The sequence below is a fragment of the Corapipo altera genome, unplaced genomic scaffold (assembly GCF_003945725.1).
Source record: "Corapipo altera isolate COAL_440 unplaced genomic scaffold, ASM394572v1 45, whole genome shotgun sequence".
Classification (NCBI taxonomy): Eukaryota; Metazoa; Chordata; class Aves; order Passeriformes; family Pipridae; genus Corapipo; species Corapipo altera.
In genome coordinates this window covers 6,502,032-6,520,287 of record NW_020884877.1, presented here as the reverse complement: position 1 = coordinate 6,520,287, position 18,256 = coordinate 6,502,032, and the positions used below count along the sequence as shown (strand labels likewise).

General features: G+C 39.4%; 1 protein-coding gene across 5 annotated transcripts in view; it reads left to right on the top strand.

The window, feature by feature from the left end:
• The window catches only part of SATB2 (SATB homeobox 2), a 213,565-nt gene that overhangs the window by 143,955 nt on the left and 51,354 nt on the right, over positions 1-18,256 (top strand). For all 5 annotated transcript variants that reach the window (XM_027637229.1, XM_027637228.1, XM_027637231.1 and 2 more), the window contains 2 exons: positions 3,353-3,455; positions 15,797-16,269. In XM_027637229.1, coding sequence (XP_027493030.1) covers positions 3,353-3,455; positions 15,797-16,269 — 576 coding nt within the window. The remainder of the gene's footprint in view (positions 1-3,352; positions 3,456-15,796; positions 16,270-18,256) is intronic.

The following is an 18,256-nucleotide window of genomic DNA, read 5'->3' as shown; positions in this document are numbered from 1 at the left end:
AACAAAACTAAAAGGAGATCCTTCTGTAGAAAATTGAACTTGCTTTCTTTTAAGCACAGATCTAAGTGACCTTGGGTAGTGACTAACCCTTGAACTGAGACTGCAGAATGCAGCTAATATTATTACTATTATTATTATTATTATTATTATTATTATTGCCATAAGAAGTTTCAGTCTCTTTTGGTTTGGCTCACAAAATGCGGAATATACAATGGAAGGTTGTATAGGATCTGTCTATTACCATCATCTGAATATGCCTCTAATACAATTACTTCTCCCAAATCAGTTTTAAAAAAATATCGTGCCAAATGTGAAATGTCATTACAACCCCCTTGTGGTTAATATATTATTGACAGCAGCAAATTGCAGAGTGGTCTCTTAGGAGTCAAACTGCAGAGTAAATGCTGCTGTTTATTAATGTGTTCGCAGTGTCTCAGGTACAGAAGTGGAGAGGGGCAGCACAGGGAGCCCCCACTCCCACCAGCGATGGTGCTCCGTCTCTGGTTCTCGGTGCCCAAGCTCTCCATGAAGCCCAGATGGGGATTCTGATTGCTGCTAATGGGAAATGTAATCATTCACTTTGATTTAAAATTGTTCTGGTTTTTTCTGATAGGTATATTACATGTCTGCAGTTTAGCTACCCATAGCATACAACTCCTGTTCAAACAAATAAATCCCAGTTAACCAAGCTGGGGGGAAAGGAGGGTTTGGTGGGGGGAGTGCGTGTGGCAGAAAGAAATCCAATTATTTCAGCATTTCCATCTTTTCATAGAGATTTCTGTCTTTCCTGTGTATCATATAACTCATTTCAGCACTGACCATGCATTTTGTCTCTGCTGGAGCGAGCTTTCTTGGGATGTGAGCACATCCCATATTTTTCTCCTTGAACTTACTGCGCTGGATTTTCTTTGTGTGGATATTTCTTAGCTCCTGGTCTAAGCAGTTTTCATTCCACATGGCTGTCATGGCCACACACATACCTAGTGTATCTGCTGTTTAATAGAATCGGTTTCTTCCTTAAGGATTTTCCCAGGTATAATGTGCATTATTTAGAAATTTGCAATTAGTCAGTGGTGGTTTTTGCCATTCTCTTCTAAATGGATATTTCCTTTATGCAGACTTATCAAGATTCCTAGCAGAAATACCCCTGGAGTTGCTTTGCATTTAATAGTGGGGATATGTGGTTTGAAAGTTGTTATGGTTCTTTTGCCTGCTCTACTTTCAAGTAGTTGAAGAGAATCTGTTCTGAGATTTTTCACCAATGGTTGATTTACTGTTTGATTTTACTATTTAGTTTAAGATTTGCTTTCTCAAATAAAGGTTAATGGGTTAATATAATCTGTGATATTTAATAGGCCCACTATGTCAGGAATGTTGATTTCTTATAGAACCAGAGGATTTGAGGGAGAGAAAAAAACCCAGGAAACTCCAAACTGATATGTAGACAGAGTTAAACAATTTCCTCACCCTTCCTTAGTGACTGGAAATTTAACTAAAGTGTTGTTAAAAAAACCCACATTATCTCAAGCTCGACTTTGTTCAAAATACTTCCTCAGCAGAGGCTATCACCATGTCAGGCTTTCAGAATTCTACTGCTTGTTAAAATGCTGTAGAGCAAGGGAGGATTTATGGGCATGGAATTGCTGCTGACTGCCACAATGCTAGGTTTATGTCTCAAAATATTGATTTTAATTAGAAAATTGAGCCTCAGTTTTAGAAATTGAAGCTGCTACTTAACAAGGCTCTTACTTCATAGCCTTCAGACTTTACTGCAGTGCACCATAGCACTCTTTGAGTGGAAAAGTTAAAAGTGAAAAACCGAAAGAGCCTCTTTACTGAAAGCGAAATTACCTGTTGAAGACTGAAAGTAATCTGTATTACCCAGTTATCTACAGTCTCTTAATTTTGTTTACATTTTTAAGTCCTTAAAACTCAGGAGTTAGGAAGAGTCAGAGTCCTGTGATATTGCAGTGAATTGGGCAGAAGGCTGGATAAATCTGGAAGAGGGCAGGGATGTTTTTGCTTTTAGAGCATTGTTAAAATTGAGTGAGCCAATGTGTAAGCCTTGTAGCTTTCCAGAGATGGCCAAGATCCCATTTTGCACAGGAGCCTCCAGCAGCCCATGGGCCAGAGGTTGAACCTATGGTAAATAGCTTGTTGGAGCTGTGAGATCATCCTTGCTCTTTCATCTCCAAGCAGAAAGGTCATGCAATGTGCCAGGGCTTTTTCTGAGCTTTGATGTAAGTGAGGAAGGAGGGCATAAGGAAAATGTGTTTTCTGGGGAAGGTGCATTGGCTGCTATGTGTTAGTGGTGTTAGATTGCATTTCCTTGCTGGCAGCATACTTGTTCTGGGAATGATTTAACCCTGGAAGAGTTCAGAGAGGGGAAAAGGAGAGCAAAATGTTGTCAAAAAGATGCCTCCTCTATAGCATGGACGAAGGGAGGAAAAAAAGAGAAAGGAAGAATTACTAGTCATCAGGCTGTTTGCCACTGATGGGCAGAAGCATCCCAGATATAAAATATGCTTTTTATTGGTACTGGCTTCTGCAAAACCAGTCTGCACCTCTCTGCTTCAGTTGCTTGTACTGAGTCGCTTGGGGGAATTTGCAGAGGAGGGAGGAGTGCGGGTTAGGCAAGTGATACTTAAATTTTGTTGAACTTTTTTGTGGGTTTTGACTGCTCTATGTTGTAATATGTGTAGTTCCCTTCACTCTGAATGGCACTGCTAATTTCTCTTCTGGGTGATTTTTCACATGAGGGCTAATCACACGTTTCTATAAATTATATTAATTTAGCTTATTTGCCTAACTGTTGTTCTGCAGCGAGTAGCACGGATGTTCTCCAGTTCTTGGCTATGTGGTCTTGCTGCATTTGGAAGCAGAACAGAGACATCTGAAAAGCATTATTTGGATTATGCATGCTGGAGCATCTAATCTTACCTTTAGGATCTGGTTCCTAAATCACGCTTGTTCTCACCCGGGTGCTGTGAGCATGTGTTCCCCAGCATGGCACTGCCTGTTATTATGCAACTAAAGTTTAGATATTCTAATATCACAAGTACAAAGTAAAATAGAACTTCCCCAGCTTGAGCTGCAGGTCTCAGTCTAGGTCCGTACTAATTTTTACATAATGCAAAATAATAACTATGATTTTGTAATTTTATTTATGGCTTGGAATGTAGAATAGAGAATAAAACCAATTTTTTTTTTACTTACCAAACTGTTATTTTGGTTTTGAAGTCACAAATGGATGATCATTGTGCACTTTCATGTCATTTACTTTCCCTGGAAAAGATTTCTAATTGTGGAAGATATTTTAAATCACTTTTTGTTTTTCTTTCTGTACTTCCAGAGTATGATTTCATCCATTGTAAATAGTACATACTATGCCAATGTGTCAGCAACCAAGTGCCAGGAGTTTGGAAGATGGTACAAAAAGTACAAGAAGATTAAAGGTAAATTGAATTTTTTGATACTTTCCAAGTTCTTGAACTTCTTCTGACAGTGTGAGATTATGTGCTTTAAGTGAAAGTGATAATAAGCTATAATAATATTAGTGAATTTGTCTACAAAGTGGGCACAGTCACAGCACATTTGAAATTAAATCTGATAGTTTACAAACAAGCCTGGCATGAAAACACAGGCCACTTAAAACATGCTTAAAATATCCTATTTAGTTGTGCTGAAAGACAAACTGTGTTTTGAATTAAGCTAAAGCATTTTAGCAAAAACAAAAGTTCTAGTATCTCAGGATTTAAAAGTTAAATTGCGATGTAAGTTACCTTAATTGCATGTTATTCCTGAAAGTTAAAAAACTGACTTTCTAAGGTACATGTGCCCTTGTTCTCTGTTTTCAATACCACAAAGTATACTGGTATTCCTGCTGTGTTTTATCACGTGGAATCTGGATTACCAGTGGAGGATTTAATACCTGATTGTTAGGAGACACCTCTAAATAACAAGGTGCTGCACCCACTGAAGTTAAGATAAAAATAGCCCATTGTTTGTTTTTTTCTACAGTGAGATTGTATTAGTTGTTTAGCAGAAAATGCCTGGGCAGCAAAATTATTCTAAGTTCATCCCATTCTCACCACTGAACTGTCTGATCACCTCCTAATAGTGTACAAAATGATGTGACAGGTTTCTGTCATGTGTAGTTCATTCCTTTATTCTTTCTTTCCTTTGGGAAGGGACTTAGATGTGCACTGGACCATTTATTTTAGTAGGATTTTTTCTAAACACTCATGTGCTTTGAGCAGGAGTTTGAGGATAATCAGAAGCTTTTCCATAATTCCAACTGGCTCCTCTCTCCCTAACTGTCCATCAGCCTTGGAAATTAGCTGTATCTTGTGATAGGTTTTTTCACAGTTTTTCTCTCTGTTACACCACTGAAGGGAAGATTCATTGTCCGAAAGAAGGCATAGACTACTATTGTTGTTTCTGTCTGTGATGCTTTCAGTAGCCAGGAAAATCATAACAGAATTCACAAACATTATGCAGAAACGGGGTAATGTCATGTCCTTCTTGAGAAACCATTGTATTTTTAGTTGCGTGAAGATTAGCATCTTTCAAAAAGAATCTGCTGTCTTTTCTCTTAAAAGGCTGGCGTACATGAGCTATGAACGGTTACTTGTTTAGTTTCCTTAGGACAGACTAGAAATCTGCATAATAATACCATAAAGAGTCTGCTGCTTGAGTTAGGAACACATGAAACAAAATTGCGTAAAACATCAGAACAAGTTCTGAGGCATCTGGTTTTCCTCTGCACATCTGGCTTGTGCAGAGCATACCTGTAAGATGCTCATGCCTGGGCTGTGCAGTGATTAGATTTTCACTAGGGGGGGAAAAAAAAAGGAATGTTCTATGGAAAAATTATTTGTGTCTAGAAGGAAGTTTGTTCGGGCAGAAGTGGAGTAACAATGCAGGCAAGGAAATGGAGATGTTGTTTTTCACCTCCTAAAAGGTTTAGACTAGAAGTAAAAATGTTGATTGGATATTTCAGTATGTGGTTACCCTCATGCCAAATAAACTGGATAGTTTCTTTTCTCTCTAATTTGCCATTGTGTGACTCAGAAGTGTTTCTGTTCTCTAAATGGTGTCTCTTAATAAAAGAATTTATTCAAAGTGTTTTAACATATCCTCTTGGTTAGGAAACAGTCAAAGGAATCAAACAACTTCGAGGTCATCACCATTCACTTTTACTTGCTGTGCTGGAAGAACAGAAATGGGCTTTTCTTTCCTTTTTTTCTTTCTTTTTTTTTTTTTTTTCAAAACTGGGCAAGGGTACCAGTTGCAGAGGCACTGGAAGCCCTTAACTGTAGTGTTCTTAACTGCAGAGATGCTACTACAGCTTCTGAGTGTTTCTAGCACAGTGCTGTCTTCCACTTTCTTTCATTCTTAAAGCATTGAATTCTTTATGCTCTTACTTTTTTTTTACTTAGTAAGTGCACAGTTAAATTGTTAAGTGCAGTAAAAGCAGAATGAAACCTCAATCAAAAGGTCAAGGATCCAAACCTGAAGAGTTTTCGAGATAACTCTGTATCTGTGCTATTCAGAGACACAGCCAGGCGTTGCTGTTTGGAAGTGTATGTGTGTGTTAGTAGGAGGAGAAAAAGGAAGGTTAAGGTATGTGTGAAGTAAACACAAGCTGCTATAAAGCAGTTCAAGTAGTGTTGATTCATCAACCATATGAGTGGGAGAGAAAACAAAGAGTCTGTGGCAGGTACAGTGGTGCATGGAGAATAAACAGTCATGCAACTTCAGAGCAGTAATCTAAACACCTTGCAAACAGGAAGACTTCTGCACTTCTTCGGGTGGTTTCAATTCCTCATGATCTCTGTTTTCATGATGTTTTGTTTCTTTTCTGTAGCCAGATATTCCTGCAGGACAGCTCAGGAAGTGTGCAAAATCAGTGACTTGAGTTGACATGCTTCAGTCATCATATATTCCTTTAATAATAATTTTTAAAAAGGACTTCCATGAAGGTGAATGGATGATGCAACAGTCCGTTTTTTGGGTTGTATCTGGATAGATTGGGTAAAACTATAATTTGGTGTCTTTGGAACCAGCACCTATATCCTTGTGTAACTCTAGAGCTGGTTATTAGAAAGTAAAAACAAAAAACAATTCACATGATCTGTGGTAAATACAAAATAGGAAGGGGCTTCAAAATAACATTATTGACGTTGCAAACTAAATGCAGCCTACAGTGTTAAATGTGTTTCCTATTATCTGCTAATGTCTGTTTTAATAAAACAGTGGGAACTAAATGGTTGCTTCTTAATCAAAACCATGATTTCCTAAACATAAGCTATGTGATTCTGTTACAAATTGCCACATATAGATCTCCTAGGTCAAACTTTTTTCCTTTCTCATAGAAATAAATAAACAGTAAATTAATTATACTCTCTGGAAGATCAAAGTAATTACAACCGAAGCCAGGCAAAAATAAAAAGTTCTCTGGAAAAAAAGAAAAAAAAAAGAAAAAAAAGAAAAGCATCAAGTTGCTGAGTGTATAGTTAATGTTTAAATAAATATAAGAAAGTGAATAATCAATAATTTGATATCATTAGCAACAGATGTAAAAGCTGTACACAAATGTAATTGTATCAAATCTCAAGTAAACATTCTCAGTGTGCATTCCATTGAACTCACCAAAAAGACAGCTACACTATTTATGCTTGTAATTTTAAAAAAGTTTTCAGTTAGTTCAGCTCAGCATGGCAATTTTGTCTTGTGTCAGGATGATGCTAGAACAAAATTCTGCTGGAATATTTTTCTCCCACCCTACCCCAGCCCCTTAAGGTTTTAAGACATTCACAGTTTACTCAGCGGCATGAGGGTTAGTGCACAGACACGCTTGGGAATTGGCTGGTATGAGGATGGAGGCTTTTTGTCTGCTCCTGGCTCTGAGTCTACCACTTGGGATATGTGTGAGGACATGTTGGAGTTTATAACAGGATGTCCACTCTTTCTAGTCTCCTTGGGATACACATATATATTTGAAGGAGAGCTTATATTAAGAACGGTTCTAATGGAATGTGGACAGTAGGTGGGAATCAAAAAGCTTCTGTGGATTTTCTCTTTCCCTCATGGATGTCTGTAATCACTTGAGGTGGTAATTAAGCTATCTAGTTTGTATTGTAATTTTGTTCAGAATATGCACCATGTATTAATTTAATATTACTATGTGAAGCCTTTTTAAAATTCTTTTTATTTAATTCTTCTTTTTGTGGAATACAAGACCTTTTAGTACAGAGCTGTGCATACATGACAGGTTTTAAGTATGTTTAAACCTAGAAATGCATGATTTTAGTAACTGCTTAAAAGGCTTGCATTGCTTCTGTTTGATTAACAGATAGATACAGAAATAAAAATGACACTTTGTAAGTAGCTATATGCATGTATATATATGTATGTATGAAAAGAAGATTTTCAGAACTTAGCTGTGCAATTCAGATACTTGTCAGGGGATCAAACTTGTACCAGTTACCCTACTTGTTGCCTGGTGTTTTGGGTCTGTAGCATTTAGAATATTTTTTAGCTGTATTTCTCAATAGATATTTCACTTTTAAGTGTCATGCTTTCTATTTTTATCAGAAGGACTATCACTGTATCAGAATTTTTTCACAACTGAAAATCTTAACTGGTGTGAATATTTTGTTTTTGCCTGATGACACAACTTAGCTTGGTGGGAGGAAGTTAAGAAGGCAGCGGGAAGAAATAAATACATTGTGAACTTAAAAATAAAAAGACATCTTTTTTTTGTCTGCATTTGAAAAACATTTCATCTTTGCTCCTACCGTCAATGTCTGTCAAAATATAGCTTTCTGTGGATGTGAGTTTTGAGACTGTGGATGTCTCAAAATTTTTGTGGAATGATGAGGCTTTTCAGTTTGAAGGAGGAGGGCTCAATTATTTCTATCTAACAGACCAAGAACTTAAGAAAAAGCTTTCATAGCTTCCTTAAACTGAGAATCTGCTTTGGCTGCTCTTTGATTTTTCCAATACTGATTTGTTGTTTGTGTGCTGTTTTATTCTCGAAAGTATGTTTGCTTACTTCCCATAATGGATAGACAGAGCAATCTGTTTCTCTTTTAATGTGTTCCTAGAGGCCATTGTGGGTTGAGAGAGGTTAGAAACAGGACTCAAAAGGGCTCCCAGCTTTCTTATTTCCAGGCTGAAGGAACTGAGGATTGTGGCACAGTGATAATACCAGTGCGAGTCTGGGGAAAACTGTCATTATGTGCTTTGAGGAAGAGTTTTTAATTGTTCCTCTGAAGCAGATGTTGTGGAAGCTTCATGAAAAGACACACCAGATATCTTTCCCAAACAGTGGTTTTGGCTTTTAAAAAGATACTCTTTATTGATACATGTGCATTTATTTTTCTCTCTCTGTGTATACAGAGTGGTTTATATGTATGATATATATATTTTTATATATATATATATATATATGTATGCATATATAGATCTTGACCTTTTGGAAAAATGTTGAGTTTTTTAAGATAATACATTTCATTACTTGTTTGAATATTAGCTGTGGCTCTGGTACTAAACCTGTTAGGATCATTCAGGTCAACTGTGAGGCTCTTCACATTACTGTAATTTTTCCTTTGCTCACTTTTACACTTCTGTCTGTGTATTCATTTCACTAAAAATAGGACTTTCCTCACTTTCTTAAATACAAAAGAGGAAAATAACATCAATCACAGGCAAGGTTGTCAGCATCTAGGTAACACACATGACCTGAGGATCATTTCTGACTCAGAGGCATCCTCTTAGTCTGTGGCCTGCTGTGCTATTTATAAGGAGAATAGTTCATCAGTTAGCACTGATGATGAGGAAAAAGTGGCATCTGTCTTTAAATATAAGTTAGCAGTGTCAAGATTCAGCAAGAATTACAGACCCCTTGACTGCTGTTTTCCCCACCCACAGGAGCATTTTGGATTTCAGCAGTGTCCCTGATGTTAAGTGCCAGTCTGGGGGATTTGTGCATGTGCATTGTTAAGAAACAATTTACCCGCTGCCGTGCATTCCAGGGGTGTGTGAGTTGTGGCCCTCTTGGCTATTCCTCTCTGTAAAGAGAATTAAAACACACCCTTTGGGTTTATTTTTTTTACTTAGGCATAACTTTTATCTAAAGTAAATGCATACATGAATTTCAGCTTTGCAGAATGTCTTTCATGGCTTCTGGCTGTTTTGCAGCAGTGTCTGTGCTGTGGCAGAGGGATATGTGCAGTTAACTGAATGCCTTCTCCTTTGCCTGTGTGTGGCTGGAGCCTCAGCCAGTGCTGCTTTAGGGAACATAGGTGAGACAATCAAGGTTGGAAATCCTTCTGTGGAGAAACAGCCTAGCCACTTGTCCTGTGTCTTGTCCATGCCATGCTGACCAAACCTGCTCAAAAAATGTCACTCAACTTCATGCTTTTAAAATGTCTCCTGTTGCCAGTACAGTGATTTTCTCAGTGAGGACCAGCTGTGTGCAGAGCCTGGGACTTCTGCCCACAGTTAAGTAAAGAATGGTCTAAAAAGCAAACATGTTTTGGTTTTAATCTGCAGAATCTCAAAATTCATTTTATTTTGTATTTAAAAAAAAATTATTTGTGTGCTTCCAAACACTGACATGGTAGCTCAAAGGTAAAGAAATTTTTACAAAGTAAACTTTAGTGGAGATTAGTTTGAAACAGGAAGATAACTTGAAGTTTAGGTACAGGCATAAACTTTCTTTGTGGGAAAGCTGCAGTCTGGCTGTCTATGTTCCCATGGGTTTCATAGAGTATATAATACTGAGAACAGAATTGCATTCTCTTCACTTGAAGTATCTGAAGAGTTTATATCTCTGCCTTAGTGACGTTTGCTTTCTACCTCCTTCCTTTTACCATCTCTGATATTATGAGTCAGGAAGACATGTATATATATATTTCCCATAGGGATTGCACAAATGACTGGGTATTCTAGGAGGTTTGCACCTCCCTTTTGAGGTGCCCACAAAAGGTTAGTACTTCTGTTGCAGCAGTTTAACAGGAAAGGAGATATTTTTATATCAGATGAGAACTTCAATCTATGTCAACCAGTACTCCCTGTGTTTCTGTCAGACAGCTCTAAGTAATGTTTTCCCTGCTTCTCATTTTACATTTCACCTGACCAATATTCTTGCATTAGACTCGGTGGTCACTAAAGCACCTTCAATGTAATGCTTTTCTCTGCTAGATGGATCTGGCATGTCCTATTGACAAACAATGTTAACATGAGTATGAAGAATTATGAAGAAGTTCATACTTCTGTGTGCCCTCTTGAGCCTGCACAGTAACCTCAAAATAAATCTAAAAATAAGATGATGATGCTTGTCTTCTGACAAGCATCTTTGGAAGCAGTGCAGTCCAGGGACAGGCCATGGGAAGAGTATGACTTATTATGTTTAAGCATAAGTGACAGAAGACATCTTAGCATCTCTATGTCCCAAAGGGTGACTTGGATCTAGTCTTGAGGATAAAGGAATGAGAAGGTCAGCTGCAAAGAGAGAGTCAGCTATGTTAGCATGCTCTGCTCCATTCACCTGAGACTGGTGCTAGTTAAAGGCCCACTTTTAATGATAGTTCTAAGTAAAAAAATAGCGATTTGTGCTTTGGTGGGAACTGAACAATTTGCAACAGAACAAAGAACAGACAATGGCCTTTCCTGTCTGTTTTCCATTAGGCTTGGATAAAGGCCTTTGCTACCCACAGCCAGCAGCCAAACAATTTCTATATGTGCTCTATAGCTATTTCGAGGTTATGTGCTATCCCTCAGGAGTAGAGGAAGGGAAAGGTTTTAAAAGTTACAACTTCTTGTCAAGTCTGCCTCTCCCGTCAACCTGCTTTTTCTCCAGTTTTGACTGCAGGAACAAATGGCCAAGGCAGGGATCAGGCAGTGTAGTCAGTGAATGACTTCGGGTAAATATGAAGATTAGATGTTGAATGAAAATGAGACTCCTCAGACCAGCCCTCTACACTGAAGTGGTTAAGTGAGCTGTGATTAAAAGAAATAAGTAATTATCCTAATTATAGATGAAAAGATACAGAATTACGACTTTAAAAGCACCTCCTGTGCTCTGGAGTGTTTCTGTTATTTACAAAGTGGTAGTTCATTTTTGTGTAGCATAAACAAGAGGGCACCCTCTGGGTATAGTGCACAGCCCTGTCTCTCCAAGGCAGAGGGTGGTACTGTGCTGGAGAACGCTTCGCCTCCCAAGCACGGCTCCAAAGTCCAGGTCTTGCTCCAGTGAGCAGGATGATGCTAAGCCAGAAGAAATTGTGAGAACCTTTTTGTCTCAGACTTAGTAGGGTATACCAGAGTTCACAGAGCTCTCCCAGCTCAGCCATGACCACTGCTAGAAATGGCTTTTATGATCACCAGGTTTTAAATAATAAATAAAACAAAGAAGCAAACTCTGAAGCACTGGCGAACAGCCTTGGGTGGTGACATCCTGTCACAATTGAGGCATGGCAATTCTGCCGGCTAGTAACTTATTACAAAACGTTTCTTTACCAGCTTCTTCCTACTCTGGGGCAAAGTGCCCGTATGCCTGCAGGACTGAAAAGTTCCGACCGCGCTGGGTCATGGACGCTGGCGGGTCCTCTGTGTCCCCGCTGCAGTGCAGTGCTGGGAGACATGTTACGCTCTTGCTCTCCCTGCTGCATCCCTTATTGTGCACAGGAATTTGGTTTCCAGTGCTGTCAGTCAATTCAGTGCCACTCTTAAGCCCTAAATGCCCCATGGGCTGTTTGTCAGAATGTTCCTATTAACGACTCAGTGCAAATAAAGTGTGAGGGGAAGGGAAGGTGGAGAAATAAATCTTATTTTAAATCTTTTGAGCTGGTTTTATTTTAAATGGAAAGTTGCATGCAGACCACCCCAAGCTATTGTGCTGTGGACTGCGTCAGCTGCTTGACTGTGCAAGGAAGATTGGGGTAGAGGTTAAGAGCATCACACAGGGGAAGGGTGCACTGAATTCCTTTTGTGCTGTATTCAGGAAGTTTTAACTCAGTATGGAGTTGAAATACATTGACACACATGGTAATCATTACAGGACCAGAACGGAACATTGAAATACAACAATTTGCTGCTCCCATTCTGAGGATTATGTTGGTTTCTGACTGTCTTGTAGAGGTAGTGACGTTGTAGGGAGGTATAGAAAAATGAAGGGCAGATGCTATCCTGGGGTGCTCTGGGAGCTGATTGCTGAGCTTAGCACAGTACCTGTTATTCAGACACAGGTCTCTGCCTGCCTAGTGATTTGCTTCAGAAGGATGGGGGGCTCTGCAATATGACAGTACTGTTGTACTTGGTGTACATGAGCTCTTCAAGCAAAGAACTGCAGAACTGTATACCAAGCATGCGATGCAATGAGAAAAAACTGCAATGTCTTTTGCTGTGGTCACACCACAGATGGAGGTAGGTAACAGCCTCCTGAACCAGCTTTTGTTTAACTAGCACAGGCATCACTAGCAGAAGTAGTTTATCAGCACTACTTGAATGTAGACAACCATGGAACCCCTTCCTTCCCAGTTTAAGGTTCTTCTGGTCTGTTCTCACTGCTTTGTATTCCAATCAATATATTCAAGTACCAGCCAGTTCATGCAGGACTACAAGAGCTATAAATATATCCCTAGTTTGAGTGGAACAACAGTAAACAAGGGAAGGAAAAGCGAAAGGCTCTAATCAGGTATGAATTGGAAAATGGAGGATGAAAATGGAAAAGTCCTGTCTCAGGAAGATCTGAGGCAGAATGTTGGTGTCACAGCAGCTTTGCTGCTCCTACATCCCTTTTTTCTTAGAGCATTGCTGTCAAGCTGGCCTGTCTCACAGGACAGTGCCAGTCTCCATCTTGAGGTTGTCTCAGTCTTGCTCCTGTTCAGCTCTGTAGAACCCTACCAAACCATAGTTACCAAAGAACAACAGGGAATCAGATATGGGCAATGCGTTAGAGAAGGAAAGAGTCTTGAGGAGTTGAGTAATGCACATTTTTTCCATCCAGCGTAACTGCTAATGGTAACCTTTTATTATTGAAGTGGTTGGAGTGACTAGAATCTGGTTTGTTTATAGGGAGTACATGCATGGCTGCATAGTCTAATGTGATCGAAAAAGGAAACTGATAATAAGGGAAAAATGGAAGTAAGTCAGGTGATGTCTCTGTGTAATTCCAAGTAGCACTTCAGAAATTAACAGCCTGGCAGCCTTTTCATCTTAAACTTTATTTTTTAGGGCTTTATAACTTGGCACTGAAGTCAGGAGTGGGTGGAAACTTGGCAAATATGGTTCAGCCCAGAAAGTGAATGTTATTTATATTTATTTCTCACCAAGTTTTCAAAAACACTTGGTTACTGTTTTTGTGTTCTAACAAGTAGTAATTTGTTGGTTTCAGTAACTTGTCCTCTCTGTGCTTCTTAAACTACAAATAGTTCAGAATTTATTTCAGCTCTTCTAAAACTCCTAGCGGAAGGACTCTAGATTTCTAGAGGTGTAAATTATATAACACGATGCTCCAGCTATTTCATGTACACTGAGCAACATCTTTATTGTACTTACACCTGCCAAGTACACCTTTGGAATAGTTACATTTGGTTTTGCTGGCAACTGTGTGTATGTAATGTATGTAATTACTCAGGTGCAGGCTTACTACAGAGAGGCTGAGGAGGCAATAGTATGGCCACGTGGGTTCTGAGTTGTCTGTGTCACAGAATGTGGTCTGGGGCTGTGAAAAAGCAGCCCTCTTCCCCACTCCTCTGCCCACACGTGACATCTCTGTATCGATGCCGGGTCAATGAATTAGCACTGCTTGTATTTCATACTTCACATTGAGTTCATGTCTGTTCCTGATGCCAGAGACTAGAGGTATAGAGCTTTCTGTACCCGATTGCAGGGATACCTACAGAATATGAAGAGGAGCAGCTTCTGAACAGGGATTTTCAGTATTTTCAGCAAACTGAAATACTGCATTATGTATCTGACAGCCTGTGAGTAACACAGCAAAATAGTAATTTGCTGACTATTGTGTTTGTGTATCACATGTATTGCACTGCATTTCATAGTTGAAATACACTGCACAAGTAAGCGCTTACTTAGAAATTTAGTCAGCTTGAAGCATTGGCTTTTGTGAAAAAATTGAATTTTAGTTTTCTTACAAATTAATTTTTATTTTAGAAATTTTTTTAAAGCAATTATTTTATAAAAGATTAAAGATGTTATGGGGTTTTCCTTTAACAGAATGAGACGAGCGAGCTAAAATTTCTTACAAGGAAATCCTGGGCATAATTCACCTAGTTGTAAAATTCAGTACTTGTGATGTTCTGGAGTGACAGTTCTAAAGATAGTAACTGTGTGTTTGTGTGTATTCAAGGCATTACTCCCTCTGTGTCTCAGATTAACTCTGGATGGTGAAAAGAGCTGTCTTTCTATTTAGAAGGAAACAGAGCAAGTCATCAGTAAACTGTTGTTCTCAGTATTAACTGTGTAAAGCTTCGAAGCTTTATATAGATTAAGTTTTTTAAAAGGGTTCAAAGCTTGGTACAGTTGTTAATAATTACACAAGTCATAATAGTATCATGGCATTTATGAAAGAAAATCCTATCTTATTATTTGCTGAGAGCAATACAGGGATGAGGTAGTGGTTTTCTAGTTGTATGATATAGATCCCTGAACACTTTTATATCACATCAGTATATAAGTGCCTATCCAATTGCATGTAGTGAGGCTCATGGAATCTGCAACCAACTGTAAAATTACTTCTGATTACTTAAAATTATCTAAGTAGGAGTTATATTTATGTACTTTATAATCTTCGTTTCCTATTTTAAATAGTACTTCTAGAGGAAATTTGTGTTTGTAATATGTACATTTAGTTTTGCAGCAACATGAAAAGATACTGTGATATTGCGGACATAACACATTTAACAGAGACAATACGTATCAGTATATAAAATTACAGTATATGCATTTTGTGTGTACTGTTTCATTTTTTGTATCATAGTGCCACTTAGGGATCGCAGGTCTCTGTTGTGCTAAACAAAGTTTTTTTGAAGAGAGTGAAGCCACTTCCTCTTCAGTGGGCATTCATGCAGAGGTGCTTTAAGGTTTCTGGACAGACTCACAGTGATGAAGCTTTGGCTCTAGGAACCATTGCTTCAGATATTTCTCGTGTGTGAATTGCACGGTTTTGTAATATGCTTTCATCTAACCAACATGAGTCTGATGTAGTGCACCTGGGTGAACTGAGGCTACCAGGTAGCTTTATGCACACACAGTGCAAGGTTGAGTTTTTGTTGGAAAAGATAATAGTTGCAGAGTTTATAATGAGAAGCTGTTCCATGATCTGCACAGGGGATGGTCCAGTTTCTGTGGGGTTTGTGTGAGTGGATACTAATTTGAGTTTCTTTCCTTTACCTAGATGCCAGTGATTCTGAAACATTGATCGCTTTTAAAAGTTACTAAATTTTCTGTGACAGATTCAAATGTTAGTGACAGTATCAGTGGAAGCATCCAAGCTTGTTTGTTTAGGAAATGAGGCTGGAGAGGATACCTGCTACTGATTTATAAGGAGGCTTCCTGAGGAGTGGATGAAGCCTGAGAAGTCCAAAAGAATGTTAATTAATGTTGTGACTTTTACTTTGTGTTGCTTTTGCTTATGTTTCTGTGAAACTTCTACGCAAGTGTAGACTTACAAAGTAAAGCAGGTGCTGTTGCGTAGTCACCTGCAATAATCCTTGCCCTAAGTGCAAACTGAAATGACAGCAAGCAAATTTTTCTCTTTTAACAGTGGAAAGAGTGGAAAGAGAAAACCTTTCAGACTATTGTGTTCTTGGTCAACGTCCCATGCACTTACCAAATATCAACCAGCTGGCAACTTTGGGAAAAACTAACGAACAGTCTCCTCATGGCCAAATTCACCACAGTACTCCAATACGAAACCAAGTGCCAACGATGCAAACAATGATAAATCCTGGGCTCCTGTCTCCTCAGCTCAGTCCACAACTGGTGAGGCAGCAGATAGCAATGGCCCATCTGATAAACCAACAGATTGCTGTCAGCCGGCTGTTGGCTCACCAGCACCCACAGGCTATCAACCAGCAATTCTTGAATCATCCGCCCATCCCTAGAGCTGTCAAACCAGAACCATCAAATTCATCGGTGGAAGTCTCTCCAGATATTTACCAGCAAGTCAGAGATGAGCTGAAGAGAGCCAGTGTGTCTCAAGCTGTCTTTGCAAGAGTAGCATTCAACCGCACACAGGTATCAATTTCTATTCTATAACCAAGAAGTGCTGAAGGGGCAAAATTGTGGCTCTTGTGGGGCTGTATGGTTGTTGCAGATCAAGGCAGGGGTTGTGCCATAGAAACAGGTCAAACCACTCTCCTTTTTTTCCCCCAATCTCTTTGTCGGTATCGAACAAGGCTGTTTCTTCCTGGAACAGCTGTTTGTTTGCGTTTGGCCACTCCTGTGCTGTTACCTGAGCTTTGTTCTCTAGCAGTCATTCCGCTCATGTGAGTTCTTCCCTGAGTTCCTCTCTGCGGTTATAAACTTCCACATCTGCCCCTGCCTGATGGTCAGGAAGAGGTAACAAGAGACTCTGAGAGTCAGAGGTGTCTTTGGGCTTCTGTCACTTCCTCAGTTCCCTCCTGTGGTACAACTGGTGCCACAACTAGTGCCAGAGGCTGCTCCCGTAAGAAGCGTGTAAGGCAAGTGTACACAGGCCTAAAGACTGACTGCTGGGAAAGGTGTCTGCCATTTGTAGCAGATTGTGTTTGCTTCCATGCATCTGACACAGGTTTTCTCACTTACCTAGTGAAATGCAGATGTTGAAGTGATTGCATGATAACATGAGCTTAAGCCTGGCATCTGGAGTACCCAGGGTGTGTGTTCAGAAAAACAGGCCATTTATATTTATCCTGCTGCTGTTCAAGGTATACAGCATATGATCTCTCAGTTGTGATACTCTATAGCAAGGCTTAAGAAATGGAAAGTGGCTTAATATTTAATGTTGGTACAAATTCCTTTTGTTTAGTTGGAGTTGTTCTTTGAGGTAAGAAATACCAGCAAGAAAAAAAAAGTGTGTGTGTGTCTCTTGGAGGTCTGTCCCTTGCCCCATACAGTGCCTTTGTCTGTTCTGCTAGATTAATGATTTTCTTTGGCACTGCCATTTTGGAAATGCCATGTTATGAGGGAACTAATTAAAGTATGGAGCACATTTTATGACTTCCCTTCTTCCATTAAATTCATAAGATGGCCACAGTCAGAAAAAACATTCACTTCCAATCAACATGACTTTGAGTTCTGGGGTTAGCCTTGAGGATATCAAATGAAAACTACATAGGAATGCATGAGTATTTCCTCTTTAAAATGCTACTTTTAATTTGGAAAAGCTTTTCATCCCTCAGGGATCATAACCCATTGTATATAAAGCCTGGTATAATCAAGGTAGATGGTATTGACAGAATGACATATTCTGAACTTGAGTAAGAGGTCAACAGTAACATTGCCATTGAGGGTTTTGCCACTGTCACTGAACATGAAGCTCTCCTTCACTCAGACTGGGAGAGCCAGGTTGGTAATGCCCAAGTCTGCTATTAAACCAAAAGCTCATTCCCCAACAAGAAAGAAATTACCTGCTTCTTAGCCCTCAATCGTAAGTAATATGATGTACTGAACGGTTCATGACACTGATTCCAGAGCAGGCAAGTCTTACAGCATCCATAAAAGATTTGGTCATCTCACAACTGTGTTTCGTGAGTCTACAGGGCTTTAATATAGAAGACCAATGATCTTACATACAGTGAGTGCATCATGTCCTTAGCAGCCACCACTGTAGCATGAGAGTACAGATACTAGCTTATGTTTCCTTGTCCACAGCTTTTAATTCCAACTCAGAGCAAGCTGCCCTCACATCAGGGGCTGTTCAGGGTATTAAGAAGAGGTGCTCAGACAGTCAGTGTTGCACTGCAGCATAGAAGGGGTGGGATATTCCCACGCATCCATGGTGGAGAAGCAAACTCTGTAAAATGCACTTGAAGTGGAAGTTCAAGTCTGTCTGCTCTCACCTTCCTGCATCCCTCTTGCTGCCTGCAAGGTACAGGGAGGTGTGTGTTTCTCCCTGGAAATGTTTGGGTTTGTTGCATTTCACAGACGTGCCAGCATTAGGAACTGGAGGTCTGTTGTTTCTTGTGATGGTACCAAATAATAGATGCTGTATGCCAGCCAGCTAATAATTGTATTAATCACC